The sequence below is a fragment of the Paramormyrops kingsleyae genome, chromosome 11, assembly GCF_048594095.1.
Source record: "Paramormyrops kingsleyae isolate MSU_618 chromosome 11, PKINGS_0.4, whole genome shotgun sequence".
NCBI lineage: Eukaryota > Metazoa > Chordata > Actinopteri > Osteoglossiformes > Mormyridae > Paramormyrops > Paramormyrops kingsleyae.
Genome location: NC_132807.1, coordinates 5,331,986 through 5,351,498, shown reverse-complemented (window position 1 = coordinate 5,351,498; position 19,513 = coordinate 5,331,986). Strand labels below are relative to the sequence as shown.

The 19,513-nt window shown below is 45.3% G+C and overlaps 1 protein-coding gene across 2 annotated transcripts; it reads right to left on the bottom strand.

Moving 5' to 3' along the window:
- Window positions 1-444: 444 nt before the first annotated feature.
- Window positions 445-18,773, bottom strand: LOC111845045 (lactadherin-like). Of its 2 annotated transcripts, none has more exons than XM_023814102.2 (10): window positions 18,530-18,773; window positions 12,618-12,743; window positions 12,339-12,470; window positions 6,210-6,323; window positions 5,602-5,783; window positions 4,002-4,157; window positions 3,781-3,925; window positions 3,065-3,267; window positions 2,830-2,985; window positions 445-2,482 (listed from the first exon to the last, which is right to left on the bottom strand). In XM_023814102.2, the coding sequence occupies exons 1-10, from the start codon at window positions 18,600-18,602 to the stop codon at window positions 2,339-2,341; spliced, it is 1,431 nt and encodes a 476-aa protein (XP_023669870.1). In that variant the 5' UTR covers window positions 18,603-18,773; the 3' UTR covers window positions 445-2,338. The 2 variants fall into 2 exon arrangements, with proteins under 2 accessions (XP_023669870.1, XP_023669871.1); XM_023814103.2 differs by having other exon boundaries at window positions 3,065-3,249; window positions 18,530-18,772.
- Window positions 18,774-19,513: the final 740 nt, after the last annotated feature.

The window sequence follows — 19,513 nt, the reverse complement described above, 5'->3', positions numbered from 1 at the left end:
CCAGTGTTATTAGGGGCGATTAGGCAGTAACTCACTGGGGTCACAGATGCACCTCGTTTGCCTGTGGTGAGAGAGGCAGCAGCAGGACCGAGGCAGTGTGTAATTACTGTTCATAAAACACGATGAGCTTCTTTTTTTTCCCCCTGAAAGAGACCCTGTGGTAGCAGAGGGGTCTCCCTTCTGTGTGCTTCCTGCCAGGGGATTCGCTGGAATGTGTGCCCCCCCCCCCCCCCCCACCCTCCATTCCAACTCACGTGAGGAAGTCCCAGACCCAGAATTCCACACAAAACACGGCACCGGCCCGCTACCTGTGTCAGCAGGGCATGCTGGGAACATGGCGAAAGTCTGGTCTGGTCACGTTATGTGGGCTATGTGCGAGTAACGGCAACGTCTATGTAACTTAAACCTGGAAAAGCAGGCAAGAAATACACAGAAACTGACACATTTCTGAATCTCACCCCTCAGATCGTCCGTTTATTTCGACTAGCAGACACCTGCATCAAAAGCAGTTTGTGTTCCGTACAGCTTCCGCACAAATACAGCTGATGCTCGTTTAAGCCTTTCGCCGTTATTACTTCACCTGAAGGCACCGCAGTTGGCAGACTCACCTCTAAGTACGCCACCTGCTGGCCACAAGCTGAGGCTCGTTTCACCAGATATACATTAGTGTTACTCAAGAACAATCACAAGTGAAGATCAACAGGTAATAAAATCCTCAACAAATCTGCGACAATGCCAGCTGTCTAATAACAGCTACAACAAAGCATTTACACTAATAAATCTATTACTTCCCCCCAACCGATACATCTTGACTCTTAGTAATATGTAAGTATGAATCATATTAAACACCAGCAACAGGACTCAGGTTAGTGATTTTATCAAAAGATTTCTGCTATATTTAACTATAGTAACTAAACATGTTACTGTTTTAGAGTAAACACATTGAAAATTTCTCTTGCATCTCAGACAGCAGAACAATGGGTCACGTAACAGCGTATCACAGTCAGCCTGTGTGTTATACAGATCACTGAATTCCCCCATTTCAGGGTGAGTGCATTGTGTGAGGAGGCATTTCCGATTAAATTCACGTGACTTTCTGCACAGTCTGGGTCGTCCCTTTCATCTCTCTAACTGTGTGTGTCACACCCTGAAAACACATCCCCATCCAAGCCTTTCTTGTCACACCTTTGATTCTCTCCTGGTAAAATCCGTAAACTATCATCAATTTTGACCGACTTTTCAACAAGCGCAGCGGCGGGGGGGGGGGGGGGGGGGCGGCAAAGGTAACACGGAGGCCGGCACGTCTCTTTCCTCGGGGGCTGTGGATGACAGGCCGGGAGGCCGGTGGGGGTGACGTCATGCTCGAAGCATGAGCATTGTGGACATGTTGGAACTGGCAGCCAGACAGTGAAGCAAACGCAGAGGTGGAGCGGAGAGAGCGCCCCCAAGAGGACAACCTTCGGCATCTTTACACCAACAGCCGTCATTCACTGCAATTAACCAGAGCTACACTGAATGCATTGAATGGTGTCACAAAGCCCATTGCTCTGATCTACAACCTACATCAGTGACAGCCTTCAGTGGAGTGACATCAGAATTCTTAAGAGTATAAAACCTGCACCATCTGGTGTTTTTCACTTTGTCTTTGAGAAAGCCGTAAGGGACACCTTTGCGAGGGTCTGCTCGGAAACTCGGAATATCCCCCAGCCGACTTTCGGTCTAGGCTCTGTGAAGCCGTTCCAGCGGGAAGTTTACATTGGAGAAAAAAGGACGATGGACTTTGTTGAAAGCGCGAGGAGGACCACCATCTTTCATCTCTACCCAGGGCTGAATAAACTCCAGCGGGAGATATCTGTGGATGAGGCCGGGCCTGAGTGGAACCATCTGGCTCTATGAGCCTTTTTAAAATAAATTTATTAGAAAACATCTACCCTCTGATATCTACAATAATGATTCACTACATCACGATACAAGCTAGACAGCAAATAAAACAAGCAGCATTACGAAGTCCCTGAGACACGATGACAAACGTCTCAGCAAAGGCTGCATCACATCATGGTCCAGCCCTGAACAGCTTGGACTGTGTATATCATTAATACTCATCAGATGTTTCTCATTGAAAATGAGATCCTGGGATTTATTGCCATGATTTGAAGAGGAAGTTGAAGTTCAAAGGATGCGATCGGCTGATGAAACCTTCACAGGCAGCTGGGACAGGTGAGACTCTGCCCCCTGTGGTTGAGGACAGCAAGTGCAGGCATGGCAGGGAGGCAGCACTCAGAAGGCGGGGCAAGGATGGGGCGGAGACAAGGTGGAGGCCCTGAGTGGCTGGGCGTAGCTAGTCGTCACATCCCAGCAGCTCCATTCGCAGCGTGATGCGCTCGTGCCACTCCCACGGAAGAATGCGCACGAATTGGGCGTAGAAGGGCGGATCAAATGCGTTCTTCTTATGCACGTTGTTGTCAATGTTGCCTTGGAAAATCTGGACCAAACAAACAAAGTTGGTGAGGCTGAGGCCAGATGGGGCTTCACAGGATGGAGTAACAATTAGCCACATGTAGACAAACATGTTGACATTGGTTTTTACAAACTGGTCTTACTCAAGGGCTCAGTTTTAGTTCACAAAATGAGATTTAACCACATGGTTCATAGCACAGAACCCATGCCAGCAGTCAAAACCCAAACCAGCAAGCTCATATGCTCTCAGCCCATAGGATACTTCATACGAATACAGAGCACATCACCTGCCTCTGTGTGTTCCCGCAGATGCATGATGGGAAGTGAGGCACAACAGACTGCAGGCCAAGTTCAGGGATGAACCGTACTGACCTTATCTGTCTCAGTCTTCTGGTCTTTAAAGACAGTCCAGGAGTGCCCATCGTTGCTGTATCCCACCTTGAAGGCCGTAACAAACTGAACCACACCGAAATCTTTGGCTCCCTGGGTGATGATGCCAGTCAGTCGCTTCGGTGTCTCCAGGTCCACCTGCAGCAAGGCAGGTTAATGTGGCTGTAGGCGTGGCATGTGCACAGAATGGGGGCGTGGCCAGCGGGACCGAGCTCACCTGCAGCCACTCTGAGCGGTTGTTGCTGGCCGCGGACCAGGCGTTGGTCTTGCCCTGCTTGTCGAGCCGGGCGTAGTGGGGGTGCCACGTGAAGGCGTCGATTCCCCAGGTGCGGAAGGCGCTGGAGGCCGACAGCTGGCCGTCCGAGATAAGGCGAGACTTCATGCCCAAATGCTCAGAGCAACCTGCCATGTTTAAATACACTGTGAACAAGACAGTGAAGAAAGGATGATAGGGATGCGGCAGGCATGTGGGCACAAGCAAACAAACAAACAAACAAAATCACCAACATAGGAGCCGCCGTGCAAGCAGGGGCCATGCAAACAAACCCACGTGTCAGGCAGGCATGGCTGGCAGGCACAGGGCATTGTGAGTAGCGATGAATGAACGTGCAAGAGCTGTCACCAGCGAAACTAAGCTCTGCAAGTCAAAACAAGAAGCTAGATCTGGGCCTGTGACCCTTTCATCTCACTGCAGCTGTAAGACTGGAGCAGTAAAGCCATTTTTTACACCCTCACGTCGTTATCTGGGCCAACCAAAAGAATTTAAACCACCTGTCAGTGTTAATAAAACTACCAGATGTGCACAGGTCAGTACTCTTCTTTAACTAGGGCTTTTTACAATTACAATTAATGACAGATGAAGACTGCATGAGGGAACATGAGTGGCTGACAGGTCCGGAATTAGTGATGTCATCGGGGCTCCAGTGTCTTTACCGTTGAGCTCGCAGCCCATCAGCTCCATGCGCAGCGTGCAGGCCTTGTGGCACACCACAGGGATGATGCGCATGTACTGTGCCACCAGGGGTGGGTCCAGCAGGTTGGTCTTGACGCTGTCATTGTCCACGTTTCCGATGAAGACCTGCCGGACAGCTCATGCTTAGATGACTCACGGCTCCATGTCTAGATTAACAAGTCGAAAGGCTGCGTTTAATCACCTCCTCGCCCCCTTGGCTCTCAGACTGGTACATGGTGTACGTCACGCCATCCAAGCTGGAAGCCACCTTGAATGACTTAATGAACTCCACCATGCCCATGCGGCTGGCCCCCTGGGTGATGATCCCCGTCAGACGCATCTTTCTCTGCAAGTTTATCTGCGGGGGAAACAACAAGGAGGGGGGAGGGGCTGTCATGGCACAGAGAACTCTGGGAGGCATTGGGTGCGTGGAATCCTGGACGAGAGCCTGGCCCATTGGGCAGGAGGCTGAAGAGCTGTGTGAAAGCCACGCCCACTGGGCAGGCGGGTGAACAGCTGCATGAACGCCACATTCCCTAGACAGGTGGGAGAGAGCTGTGTGAAAGCCACACCCACTGGGCAGGTGGGAGAGAGCTGTGTGAAAGCCACACCCACTAGGCAGGCGGGTGAACAGCTGTGTGAACGCCACATTCCCTAGGCAGGTGGGAGAGAGCTGTGTGAAAGCCACACCTACTAGGTAGGTGGGAGAGAGCTGTGTGAAAGCCACACCCACTAGGCAGGTGGGAGAGAGCTGTGTGAAAGCCACACCCACTAGGCAGGTGGGAGAGAGCTGTGTGAAAGCCACACCCACTAGGTAGGTGGGAGAGAGCTGTGTGAAAGCCACACCCACTAGGCAGGTGGGAGAGAGCTGTGTGAAAGCCACACCCACTGGGCAGGTGGGAGAGAGCTGTGTGAAAGCCACACCCACTAGGCAGGTAGGAGAGAGCTGTGTGAAAGCCACACCCACTAGGCAGGTGGGAGAGAGCTGTGTGAAAGCCACACCCACTGGGCAGGTGGGAGAGAGCTGTGTGAAAGCCACACCCACTGGGCAGGTGGGAGAGAGCTGTGTGAAAGCCACGCCCACTGGGCAGGTGGGAGAGAGCTGTGTGAAAGCCACGCCCACTGGGCAGGTGGGAGAGAGCTGTGTGAAAGCCACGCCCACTGGGCAGGTGGGAGAGAGCTGTGTGAAAGCCACACCCACTAGGCAGGTGGGAGAGAGCTGTGTGAAAGCCACACCCACTGGGCAGGTGGGAGAGAGCTGTGTGAAAGCCACACCCACTGGGCAGGTGGGAGAGAGCTGTGTGAAAGCCACACCCACTGGGCAGGTGGGAGAGAGCTGTGTGAAAGCCACACCCACTAGGCAGGTGGGAGAGAGCTGTGTGAAAGCCACGCCCACTAGGCAGGTGGGAGAGAGCTGTGTGAAAGCCACACCCACTAGGCAGGTGGGAGAGAGCTGTGTGAAAATATTATGAACTATATTACAACAAATAGTGTCAACGTAAATGAAGCATTTTACATAAAAGCATGCAAAAAAGTATTTTAAAATTGCTTTTGAAATATTTAAATTGCTAAATAAAATATAAATAAAATTGTTGTAAATGGTCATTTTTTACCATGCATATAAAACTTTTGAAAATATTTTTGTAGGAATTTTAGAGTTTTAGCAGATTTTTATCCTTGGGTATATTACAGGAATTATCCAATTCAATAGCAGGCCCACTGCTGCAAATCTAACCACTAGGCTTCAGTATGTGTCTACAGGTATGTGCTCATAACCACCATGCCACCTACAGGCCACACACCTGTATCCAAGGATTCTTGTCATGCGTGGCAGAGGTCCAGGCGTTGACGATGCCCTGGTTGTTGAGTCGGGCGAGTTCGGGGCCCCACCGCTGCAGGCCCAGGACCCCGTAGTGGACCGAGGAAGCCGTTATCTGGGACTCAGAAATCCCACCCCCCTCCATCCCCAGCAGAGAGATGCATCCTGGGACAGACACATAATCAGCCTTGTCTCACTGCTAGTCTCAACCCCCATCTTATTCTCTTTAAACATCAACAGTAAGTAATTATTTTTCAGGCAGCATCTGAAAAACAACAGCTTGTCATTTGGCCCAAACATCCCGCTCAGTTCCCTCTAGCTTTTGTCACTAACACAATGGCCCCTTTGCTGCCTGAAATCAGCGATTAATCGTCTTACTGGGAAGCCCAGCATTCCCATGTATGGCCTGCTATTACCATCCTAGAGACATGGGCTTATTCCAGCAGGGAAAACTTTCAAGTCGCCCTGGTTCTCACTGGATGCCTCCCCAACAGCTACAAAAGAGGCTTAACTTGGAATACAGCTCAGTGGGATTATATGTCTGAGCGGTGGCAGGCCGTGCATATGGTGGGGGCAGGGGAGAGTACTTACGCAGCTGACAGTGTTTCCCAACGTAGGGCGTGGGACATCTGCAGCTAAAGTCCCCATCCAGATCTCGGCAGATTCCTCCATTCTTGCAGGGCTGGCTCACGCAGTCATTCACATCTGAGGGAGACCAGAGGTAGTCAAAAGCTTTTACAACAACATTTCCAGGACGTCTGTTTAGTTATGAGACAACTACTATGACTGGATAAAAAGCAGGTCCCTGGAAAAAAGTCAGAGGTCCCTGGGCTTTATGAATGTTCAGAGACCACCCCCCATTTACTTTGACGAAGGTAAATAGTGTCGACGGGGCCCACTTCGGGGCGAGGCTGGATATGGCGAATTTAATTAATTAGCGGCATTCATACACATTCGTGATTCAAAGTGCTCTACAGAAGGTTAAAAACATATATAACAAGAAAATTTAAATTGGCACAAAATGCCAGAAGTCTCAGGAGGTTAAAATGCAATAAAATGCATTAAGGGCAGCTTGTTACTTGCTAGCATTATAAATTTAAGAATATATTTATGTATTCATAGTATACATGTACAGAAGTATGTTAGTATGTTGTGTGGATTGCTTTTTTTTGCAAGGTGCCCTTGAATAAAATGTATTATTTTTTTATTATTATTATTATTATTATTATTATTATTAAATTGTTTTAAAAAGCCCTTTTTTAGCAGAGGCCCCTGGGATTCAGCCTGGGTAACCCTGTGCATTAAAGCACCCATGAAAACAGGATGATTATAGTCTAACACACCTGATGCACTAATCTGTTCCACATATATGTGAGTGCAAACCCAGTGATGGACTGGCATCCCTTTCAGTGTGTACTCAGCTTTGTGTTCAATGCTGCCTGGGATTGACTCTGTCCCCACAACCCTACCCAGGAAAGACGGATGGATGGATCCCCGCAAATACCCTCAATGGTCCACATGCTGCCAAACAGACACGGCATAACAGCCAGCTTCTGGCTTCTATCAGGAGGACCCGAACCCTAGGCAGCCCTGGGCCCCAGGTTAAGGCTTCCCTGGAACGGCCAAATTCTGGAAACTCAAGCCACCACAGCAGCCCATGACTCTGCATGTCCAGCCGCCATTCAGCAATAATTTCAATTCATGTTTATGACTCGTCGCTTGCTGCACTTACTTAAAGCGTCCACTGAGTGGTGCTCTTGCTCAAAACATTTCTGAAATCCTTAGGTGCCATTTACTCTGACTTGAGCTTTTAAAACGTACATTCAAAAACAGATGGGAAAAAAACATGAAAATAAACTGAAAACACAGTGGAATGAGCTGCCGAGCCACATCCATTCATCAGATCATCCAGTCAACACTCTCCATCTTCAACAATGCCCCCCGACCCATGTGTTCCATGAATCCTTATACTTTGCTCATCGAATAGTCTTTGCGTCGTTTGGAAGATGTTGTGTAGCTCTTTCTCCTAACTCTATTTGCACTTGTACCTGGGTATTCGTTGCAAGCTCAGCCTGGCTACTTTTATGCTATTTGATTCACTTGTATGTTGTGTTGCTAAATAAAACTAAATGTAATGTAAATGTAAAAATGGCATACACAGCTGCTCCTGTGTTTAAACATATCATAAATATAAATGAGTACCTTTGCCTTAAGCACAGTTCAGCAGTGAATTACACGCCTAGTGCAGACAGCAGACAGACCCAAACAGTAATCTGTTGACAGACGGACTGTGACGTCAGAGGTTCATATTGCTTCTTCCCCGGCCGGCTCGGTTAAGTGGATCTGTCTCGGCTGAGCGGCCACGTGTGTCAGCTCACGAGCCGCTTTCTCGCGGAGGCCCCCCCTTCCCCCCCAGAGAGGTGGCTCACTCTCCAGCCCAAGGAGGGGTCTCAGGCTGTTGGGGCAGTTTGGAGGGTCAAAGCGGGACTGTCAAGCGATACGGACATGAGACGGGGAGAGATGTCTGCTACGAACAATAGATGAGATGATCTACTGCCAGGCAGAAAAAAATACAGCCACGACTGTCCCTCTCCACACCACCTTGTCCCAGCTAATTGTCCTCTGAATTCTATCCAAAAAGAACAGAGCAGAGACTGCCTAGAGCTTATGTACCACAAGCAGAGCACATACACCCTTTTTTCATTTTTAGCTGCTACCCAGTGTGGGGAATCATGTATTCTTACCAATACATTGTTACACTACATTTTACACGTTTTCTACCTTGTATTTCTCCCTCACATGTGTTCAGTGATCTCCACACCTTGACACCTTTAACACGGACTGACTGGTTTTTTATAGCGCAAACAAGTTTGTCAGGTCTAGGCAAAGACAGATTTTTCCAGAAAAACAATGGGATGTATCCTTGGCTATAGAAGCTAAGAATTATATCTTTACACAGAGCCTCAGGCAGGTTGAGACACTGAAATAAAGAAGCACTCTTCTCACGGATCCGAGCATGTGCATCTTCTCATTTGTGTTTCATAATTTACTGTTTTATCTATTATATACATTAAAGTTAATCACATAAGCGGGTTGGAAAATGGATGGATGGATGGAAGTCAATCACTACAGACTAAAGACCAGCCGCTAAAGATCAGTGAAGATTTATAGATTTATAGTCTCATAATCAAGACTGACACAAAGTGTAGAAAGAGTCACACTGACTGCTGTTAATGGTGGTACGGAACTTTCTGGAGTGACAATCATTGTTGATAGTCTAAACAAACGCTTGGTTGATCACTTCAATCAAACCAAATTCCCAATCAACTGACAAAGTTGGTACTTGGCCATTAAACAACATCAGTCATGCTTGGGGTATGATTGATGGGGGGGGGGCAGCGTGTGGCTCACTAGGCTAAGTTTCTGTGCCTGTGATCTGAAGGTTGCTGGTTCAAGCCTGGCCTCAGCACATCTGCAGGCCCTGGAGCAAGGCCCTTAACCCCCACCTTACTGTGTACTGCTATGGGAGGCTGCCCTTCATGGTCAGCCTGTGCTCACCTATAGAGAGCAAGTTGGGGGAGACATAATCCCCACAGGTATCAATAAAAAAAGAGTATCAATCAATCAGTGTGCTTTAGGTTACATCATATACTAATCAAGTTGGGGCATTAAATGCAAAAAGAGCTCAACAGTGGCTGCTGATCTAGATACAGAGGAGAAGCAGGATGAAAATAATCATTGATTTTGACTATCTCTCTTAATTACTGAGATTGGCTTATCTGCCATAACTTGAGAAGGTCTGAAGGCCTGGTAACAAGAAAACTGCAGGGTCTTACACCCCACTGGGTTTTAGTAACTCTTGTTTTGACCCTAAAAGCTGCAGAATTCCAACTGTCAACTGGGTCTCAGGCACTAGCGTTGAGGTGACAGTCACTGTAGATTGTCCAGTCAGATCAAGTAGGTGATGTCTAACTTTAACTGGTCTTTATTATGCACCAGCAGACACTCATTAATCTCTGTTAAATTTTGCCAGCGTGCACATGTTAAGAAGTGAGTGAAGATGTGGTTCATTAACTACACGCACAGTCTCGTGCACCACAACTTAGATGAAATATCACAAGCTGCACGTTTTGATTCACTGAAACAAGCCTACAGGTTTCTCCTCTGAACTGTCAAATGCCAAAGAGAGTGAGCTCATCTATAAAAACAAGCACTAGATAACTTTGTGTAAACAATATCATTCATACTAATTATGAAACAAGACAGAGATTGGACAGTTATTCTAGCAAAACGATGAATATTAACTCCGCTGCAAACAGATAATAATAAAGATTACCAAAATGAAAACATATGCTCATCATCAGCTCCTATAGCGGCATATATTTTCTTACTGGGGGCGGTATGGGACTCAGCGGCCTGGGGGCGGTATGGGACTCAGCAGCCTGGGGGCGGTATGTGGCTCAGCAGGTTAGGCCCTTGGTGATTACCAATCAGAGCCTTGCCCGAAAAGTCATACAGCCATGGGCCCTTGATCAAGGTCCTTGACCCCCAGCTCCCGGGGGGGCATACACTGGCTGACCCTGTGCTGTGACATCCAAGCTTGCTCTCACCAGTCCTGTGTGCCTGTGTCTCATGGAGAGCAAGATGGGGTAGGCGGAAACTTTCCCACAGGGATTAATTAAAAATCGCTATTCTATTCTGTTAACACTGCACGATAGACTGTTTAGGAGGCTAAGTGGAGGCGGCCAGCCACGTCCAAGCAGGGCACCCCCCCGACCCCAGTGGGCCTATTGAGGAAGGCCCACGCCAGGCTGTGCCACAGACTGGCATTTGTGGGGGAGTGATGCCCAGCTGGCACAAGCCTGTGATCTGGCGTTATGCCACCTCACCAGGCTTCACACTGCTCACAAACGCCACTCTGTTAGTCAGGTAGAATTGGCATAATTATAAGTAGCATTGAGGCGCGGTTTCCGCTGCGTAACCCGGACAGACTCCAGTACAGCACATCTGCGGCAACCCAGAAACAGTGACTGGGATTTATGGGGTGGCACAGGATGAAGAAAAGGGCCATGAGCACCTCAGCCTGAGTCATCAAATCCCAGCAGAGGGGCGACGTCATTCACCGCGGCCACAAATTCTGTTCATTTTGTTCCTGAAGTTACCACAGGGGCAGTAAACACACAATGTGCCTGCTTTTTAATAGGCTTGAAGAATGTATTAAATTAAATAGGGCAGAATTGGAAATTTTGAAACAGAGACTCGTGGAGGGGAAATTGAAAACCGTAACATGACTGTGGGGTGGGGGGGGGGTGTCGACAGCTGGCGTTGACATGGGAATGGGAGGCTGCGTGTAGCTGGGAGAGGCTTGCTGCGTCTGCATCACGGCCAGCGTGGGCACTGAAGTGCGTCCGGACACGTTTTCCTAACCACGTGGTGAGACTTTTAAGGAGGGACTGTGAACCAAGCCTAGGAAAACAGACGTCTCTCAGGGGTACAACGTCACCTTCTGAAATTTAAATTTTTTTTTTGTTTAATTTTCTTTAAAAAAAAAAGTCTCAAAACTGATTCCTAAATCATTTTTGTATTTAGTGCGGGTGAGGCTAAGAGTCATAAATTAAATTAAAGAATGTGGATGTAAAATGATAAACAAATGAATGTGTGTCGGTGTGTGTGGTCCAGGTATACATTACATTTTGGGGATCAAATGTCCCGACAATGTGATAAAAACCTGTTATTTTGACACCGTGGGGACCAATTTCATAAAAATCTGTGACTGCAATCAGAAACCTAAAAAGGCCAAAATTCTTGTATGTTATTTGGTTACTTATGGTTAAGGTTCGGGCTGGGTAGGGGTTAGGGGTGTCATTGATGGGAATAGGGTTTTGCCCATACTAATGAATGGACGGTCCCCACAAAGATATGAGTGTGTGAGTGTGCATAGATCACATTTGAGGACAAAATTGTCCCCAAAGTGTAGTAAAACCTGAAATTTCCCTACTTTTGGGGACATCATTTGAGGTCCCCATTTGGATAACCTCAGTTTTATAAACATCTGTGAATGCAATCAAAAAAGTAAAAATGCCAAAAAGTCTTGTATTTGGGTTGGTTATTTATGGTTAAGGTTAGGGATGGGTAGGGGTTAAGGGTGTTGTGATTGGGATTAGGGTTTTTCCCATAGAAATGAATGGACGGTCCCCATTTAGATAGGTAGACCAACTTGTGTGTGTTTGTGTTTGTGCATGTGAGATGTCATATTGTGTAATTCTACCAATCACAGCTGGCAGTGCACTTGGTCAGCCACATTCTCACATCTTAAAAAAATTCTATAAATATAAAATCCAAATAAGCAGAGAACGAAGAGAACACTCATTAAAAGCAGCTGGCTTCACCTTCAGTTTCCGCTGCATGTCGTGCATGGAAACCTCACCGGCTGCTGTCCAGACCTGCCCGCCCAAATGACCACACCCACGGATTTTTGAAAGAAATGACCTCAGCGGGACCCAACTGACTTCAGAGAAACACGTCAGAAAGACACTTAAGAAGTGTCTCAACAGACTTCAGCAGGTTGTTGGTTCAAGTCCCCTGTTGGGGGCCATATCCTGGAGCTACAGGGAAACGTGCAGTTGAACATGCAGCATCGAATTATAAGCAGCTTTTTATACCGGTCCCCTTTGTAGGACTATGTAAAATATAAATAAAATGTTGACCGTTAGCTCTTACTGTTCTGGCAGTGCATGCCCTCGAATCCAGACTGGCACTTGCAGACGTACTGGCCGAAGACGTCTCCCCGCCGCGACTCGGTGGTGACCTGACAGATGCCGTCATTTTTACAGGGGTTGGGGCTGCAGGGGCCTAAGAGGGAATGCAACATATGGGCATATCTTTCAGTTAGCATGCCGTTAGCTTCGGCTAGGCAGAAAGCTGCCAGGTCTCTATCAGACACGCCTCATTTCCATTATAGGACAATAAGAGGGGAGAGTAAGCCCCGCCCATGGATACCGCTCTCTGTATCGTTGCAGGTGTCTCCTCCAAAGCCTTCTGCACAGATGCAGAAGAAGGGGTTTTCTCCCACCCCAGTAACACACGTCCCTCCATTCTGGCAGACGTTCACCTTGCAGTAGTCACCTAGGAAAAGTGCAGAGCAAAACCAGTCAGCGTGGTCAAACCACAATCAAACCATGGTCACCACTCGCCCCTGGCCAGTCTCTCAGTCGAAAATGATGAGTTACTGTCCATAAAACTACTACTGGTGCAGCCTTCTGTAAAATCTGGAAGACAGAATGTCACTGGGATGGTGTCTTCACTGCCGCTTGCTGATAGTCAGTGCTGGACACTGCACAGAAGCCGAACAGACCCAGGCATGTGTGTCTGACTGTCTGTTTGAGCCTGTAATTCCTGACTGTAACCACTAAATTATGTATTAAACTTAGGTTAACATCAATGAATACAAATAAACCAATTTTGCTTTGGATATTTGACAAAGCTGACCTATCACAGTGGTCCTTTATATAAAAAAGATGGCTTTTGTAGTTATGGTGGCAAAAAAAATCTATCAAACTACTTTAAACCACATACTTTAAATTAACCACCAATAACTATTACATACTGAACCCAGGCAAGGATTCTCAAACATCTCTCTTAATATACCTTATATATATATATATTAGGGGTGTGCAAAGCAGCCGGTATTTGTATCTGTATTTGTATTTGTTGAGGGGGGAAAAGTATTTGTATTTGTATTCGAGTAACATTCAAAATAGGCGTAAAAATCCAGTTTTTTTGCGTTGCACTTCTAATTTACGTTATAGTGTAAGTATTCTTTAATTATATCCATTATAATAATTATGGATATGCAGTAGACAGAGTAACTTAAACGTACCATATAACTCCTACAAGTGCATACAAATCGACACAACTACACAAGCATTGTTTTAACCTTTTTAACCAAATGTTAACGTTACTCTGTCAACAGCCTATTGTCTAAATTACCGAGCTAACAGAGCTACGTAAACAGAGCGAACATGAGAGCACCTGACTGCAGACGTCAATAATGCAGCGTAATGGAATAATCTCCCGATCAAACTCCGCTTCCCGAAAGTTATAAACTGCCTCCGGAACCCAGTTAAGGTACAAAAATCTATTCAACAAAAATAGTAATACAGTTAAGTCTTTTTTTTGCTCAGCCGAGCCTTCTCTGTTGCTGTGTGGAGCAGCCTGTGTCAGTCACCTCTTTTACTCCCCCCCCGACTCCTGAACTCACTCACTCACTCATCCGGGCATGCACTGCGGTCTCAAGAGGAAACGCAGCTTTTTGATATAAAGTTTTTCTTGTTCCCGAATACAAATATTTTTAAAAGTATTTGTTCGAAATAAGTATTCGTAAAAAACACATTATTTGTGCCTTTCCGAATACCGTATATGGGTTCGGCTCCACCCCTAATATATATATTTATCCCGCCCGCCATCACCATGTCCAATTGACCCTCCTGTCTCCTCCCGAGAGTGACCCTAACTAGCCACTCGTTTATCTTACCTCTTGTTCCTAACCCTTGTGTTAATCACTCCTAGCTGCCTCTCATTAGCTCCCTCATTAGTTTCGTTTATACGTGCTTCCCAGTCCTGTGTTCCCCAGTCCAGTCACTGACGTTGAACCCTCTTGTTGCCTGTGCCCTTCCCTGCTCTGCTCCTCCTGTTTCTGAGCCCTCTCGATCCTGTTTATGTCCAACCTCTGTTCTTTTGAGTTCAATAAAGCCCCTTTTGTTTTGCTCCCACGCCTGCCCTCGAGTCCTTCCTCCCACAAGTCATGACAAAGGTGAACCATAAGAGACTCAGAATGGCTGGGGATGACTGAGGAAAACACTGCAGTGGATCTTCAGTTTATCTCCTTAACTTGAAATTCTCCCTACACAGACTATTCTTACAGTCCAAGACAGTGGTCATCTCTGAAAAAATATGAAATGTATCTAACTCATAATTATACATCTTTGTACTTCAGGTACTAAGCTGCAAAATATTTAATTCCCCTTAAATCCACACAGTATCACAACAGTATCAGTATATTATTACTACCCTGGCCAGCCCTGTTTAATTATAACCTTGTTTGATGTTTCTAAAGTGTTCTGTCAGTATGAATAATAACAATAATTTTCGGGTATTGTGAACAGCTGAGAAACTTTGCACTGATTCTTTGGGAAGCCTGTAGGGTGTCTCTGCTATCTGAGGAACAGAGGAAACAAAGAGGAATCATTCCAGACTATGAACAAGATTATGAATAAGAATATCCTGTTTTGCTACTATATATGAATACATGTGCTGAATAAATAGCCTATATGTGATTCTGTTTCTGTAAATATTTACAAATGCTTACCAAGGCCAAGTCGAGAGAACAGAGAATATTCCAGAATCTCCCAGAATCTGCTTGATGTCACCCAAAGGACTGTACACCCACCCAGTCAAGGCATTATGTCATCACACTGAACTATGCTAGAATTACAAGTGAAAAATTACTTTGAAAATATGAATAGGCTACTTAATAATCTATAACCCAACAGTGCATAACTAAAAATTTGGTTAGTCCTTGTTATTTGGCAGTCAATAAAAGGTCCATATCAAGCAGGACTATGGCATCATTGTCTTGCAGCATTTTGATAGAATGAACGCAGAAGGATGGGGTAAGCTTACAGGTCAGAGGAGAAGACCTTGGCATTCCAAGTGAGAAGATTACTGGGCTGTCACACAGAAAACCTTTATTTTGCCACAAAGCCGAAAGCAAGCTCACGCCCAGCAAGTTTGTGTGGGAAGAGTGCATAAGGCAGCCAGAACAGATCAGGCTGACACTAAATAACAAGTCAGAAATAAATCAAATTAGAGAAGACACTAGAAATAAAGTACAACTGTTCTGAATATAGCTTCTGGAGATTGAAACCATCCCAGCTAACAGGGAACATTCCCAGAACTTTAGCTAATGTTAAGGTCTTCTCAAAATTGGCTGGGAGTGTTTTCATTTAAACATTAATGAAATGCTATTTACACATTTTACACTTCAACAAAGGTTCTGTCAATGTTAGCACAGAAACATTATTACCTGAGTATCTTTTTAGCATAATTAATGATGAAAAATGCTGTTTTGTAATAAAACTATTATTTTCTAGAAATGCAATTTTTGTGTACTGCAAATATATCACCCAGCCTTGAACCCATGACCATCGAAGCACAACAAAACAGCGCCACCTGCTGTTGTAACACACCCTTTATTCATTTTGACATTATTAGTCTTAGTTTTAGTAGTAGTTGTGGTAGTGGGATGACAGGAAACATAAGGAAACATAAGGAAATCTGCATGGACAATTTGAACATTTCATACCATAATCGTAATGGTCAGTAAAAGTTCCTAAAACAATAAATTGTTAGCTGGGATGGAGGCAACAAGAATAAAAATGACTGTCGGACTCAGGACTGGTTCAACACTTTTCAGGGCCCTGAGCTAAATTTGATTATTTTGTCATTTTAGGTGTGGAGGGGGAAGCTGGCCGCTGGGCCCTAAGCAGCCATAACAGTTCACTTATGCCTTGGGCTGACCCAGGTCGGATCACAGCGACGCTATTCTATTTAAATGGAAAATAGGCCTAGAACTCTGGAACGAGGAGAGAGCGCCAAGAAGGGTCTGGGCAAGATTTCAGGAAAGCTCGGGTACAAGGCTAGCACCGTGAAGTCATTTTCCTTTTCTGGTAAACTATACAGGGGGATGTCGGTTTAACATTAACATTTCAGAAAAGAATTTAAGCAAAATGCCAGACTATTTTCACTAGGACATGGGATGCATGACACAAACACATGACAATGAACATGATAAGGAACCGAAGTCTAGATTAAGATCAATCTATAAACTGTATAATCGGTTTTGTAAGTAAGTGTTATGTCATCGACATAAGCAGATGCTCACCTAAGTATAGCTCAGCGTTTCTTTATTGTAACGTGTACTTTTGCCATTTCTATTTCAATTATTACGGTCGTCTTCTCTAACAAGTTAATCATCAGTAGAGTATTTGTTGTTTTTTATTAGTTTGAATTATATGTTGCTTAGAAAACTTTATTCCAAAGTGAAGGAGTAACGGCGAGCTACTAAATTCCTTCTCCATGTCCGGTCATGCAGGAACTGAAACAGCCTTCACGAAAGACCGGTAACTGGAAACCAAACCAGTTACAAGCCTGGATCCCTGCCTCACTGGAACACACCGTTACCTCAGTCCGTAACGAAAATAGACGGTCATCGCATTAGGCTGCATGCTTGCCAAGTACACAAATAGGCCCAGTCTTTGAAAGCACAAAACTTACACATAAATTCTGCACGTGATGTCGCTTCTCCAGTGCATTGAGCATGGAGTCTTAATGGTGAGCTTTCAGTGTCAGAGTCAGAATTAGACCCAAAGTGTCACGAATCAGCATGGAAAATATTACAAAGGACACATGGAGAGCAGGCCAGAATCTTCACATCTCATGTAAGTGTTCACATAATTAGATGTAACTACACAGCTCTAGTAATTTTCATCATATTAATCATATCTTCCTTATACATATCGTCCAATTTTAGATACTGTGCAAAAGTTGAGGCCAAGAATTTGGTAATGATGTGGCATTGGTTTCAGCAGGGGTGTAGTTAGAGATTAATGGATATGGGAGGTTAAGTCTGGGGGGGGGCGGGGGGCTGATGGCAAACTCATTTATTACACATTTATCAGGAAGGCCACAAAACATTTTAGGGGGACTGAAGCCCCCCTAAAATAGACAAAACAACACCACTGGTTATCAGTATATGACAATAAAACTTGAAACTAACTCCTAAAGTCTGTTTATAAGATCTCTAAGGCTAGTAACTTTTACATTCCTGCATCTAGGAGTCTCTTTAAGAACACTTAAAATGCCGTGAAAAGCTGCAAAATACTATCTAATTAGTAAACCAGTACATATTCTATCGCTGCAGGTGCAATGAACCCGCGTTGCGCGGGAATATACGCTCTGAAAGGGAGATCTCCGTGACTGTCGGCTGCTTCACCAAACCGAGATCTACCTCTCTGAAGATGTTTGGCCCCAGGACCCCCAAACGTCTATGAGTTCCACTTGTTTATCATCCCAAAAACCTACGTCATCAAAGGACCATGAAATTACACATTGGCAAAAATAATCCGGGGTTTCTGTTCAAAGCAGGGTGCTGCACGTACGGTTATCCCGCAGAAGGGTCCTTTTGATCCCCCTGCTTACTGGCTCGCAGAACGTCCAGCGCATTTCAATGTTGCACTGTTTGTAGGAGGAGAGCGTCTCCCACTCATTTTATACTCTCCAAGGAACTTTCGAGTGAATGCAACAGAACAAAGGCGGAAATAGCTGCTTAAATTACAAATATAAAAGGCTTTTTACTTGGCACATAAAGGAGGTATTTAAACCCAAATATATATATTAAAAAAAACGGCCAAGACAATAACCGTTATACAGTAGTTGTCTCGTACAAAGGTAACCTAATTGTCAACGTTGTACCGCTTATAAACTGATTAAAAAAACATACTACAGTCCGGCGCGTAACGGATTAATTTATATTACAGCATGCAAATAAATAAATAAATAAAAAACAATTTCTTCATCAAAGAGATATGCAGAAAATATACGCACTGATTCCTGTCGGACATCTTGCTGTATTTCAACTGAAGTCGTGTCGGTGACATTCCTAAGGATCACCCTGTCAATCCGTTGTACTCAGCTTCGTAAGCACTTGCAAGTTTGGCAGTGTACACAACTGCACTATCAAACATTCATAAAGAATATTCCACTGTGGGCTATTTACAATTTCAGTGCATTATATGCATGAAATATGTATATGCATGAAATTTAAACCCCAAAGAAGAGAAAGGAAAACTTACCTTGGACTGTATAAAAAGCATTTAAATAAATACCTAAAAGTGCGAAGGAAACAGAGCAACCGCGACTTCTCATATTTCTTGGCTTTCACTTAGGCTATTAACTACCGCAGCTTTAATGTTTCCCGAAGACGCTAACGTCAGCGCGTCCGCAGAGCGGCCAGAGGTGCGCGTCCTTTCATCGAGCCCGACGGACTGACGGCGGACTCCATCCAGCGACTCTGCCTTCCGAGTCCTCGCGGCTGCGTGGGTGGGGACGGAGGGGGTGGGGGGTTCAATGCTGGACGTACACTGTAGCGGTCTTTTCTGTACTTATTATTTTCTGCTTAACTTTCCTTAGCAAATAAGGTAGCCTAAGTAGGCCTATAAAATAAACAGACTCTGTATGCAAAAAAGCCCCTTAGTGGATTAGATATTCAGAACGTTGATTATTTCCAGCACAAAGCATTTATAGGCCTAATCTATTAAGCAACTTAAACTGATTACGCTGTAGTAGCACTGCATTGTTATTTGTGAGATATGCAAAAATACAGACTTGAATTAAAAAATGTTGATTTGCTAATGTCATGTGTTAAGGTTATCAAAGCCTTCTGTGCTAAGGTTGAGAGGGAGTGCTACCGCTGTTTTAAGGACAAGATTATTTTCCATCAGTGCTTCCCTTCAGTACCAGTAAAAAGTTGTCTGCTGCTTCCCAGATGGTGTTTCAAAAACCAGCGATCAGAAGCGCGCTGCTCTTTCTGGTGTCCAGACGCGCAGGTGGCCGAGAGAAGTTTCGATCAACGCAGTGTTTCATGTTTTATTTGTCACATACACAATCATACACTATACTGTGTATTGGAAAGCTCAGCAGGGCCCAGTGAATGAATGTACTAGTAGTCAGTAAATGCACTTAGTCTAAAAAAGGACAAAAACGTTTATTATTGTGAAGTTTGTCCTTGTGCTAACGTATAGCGGATGATCAAAGTATATTGTTCAATATGAGTGCGT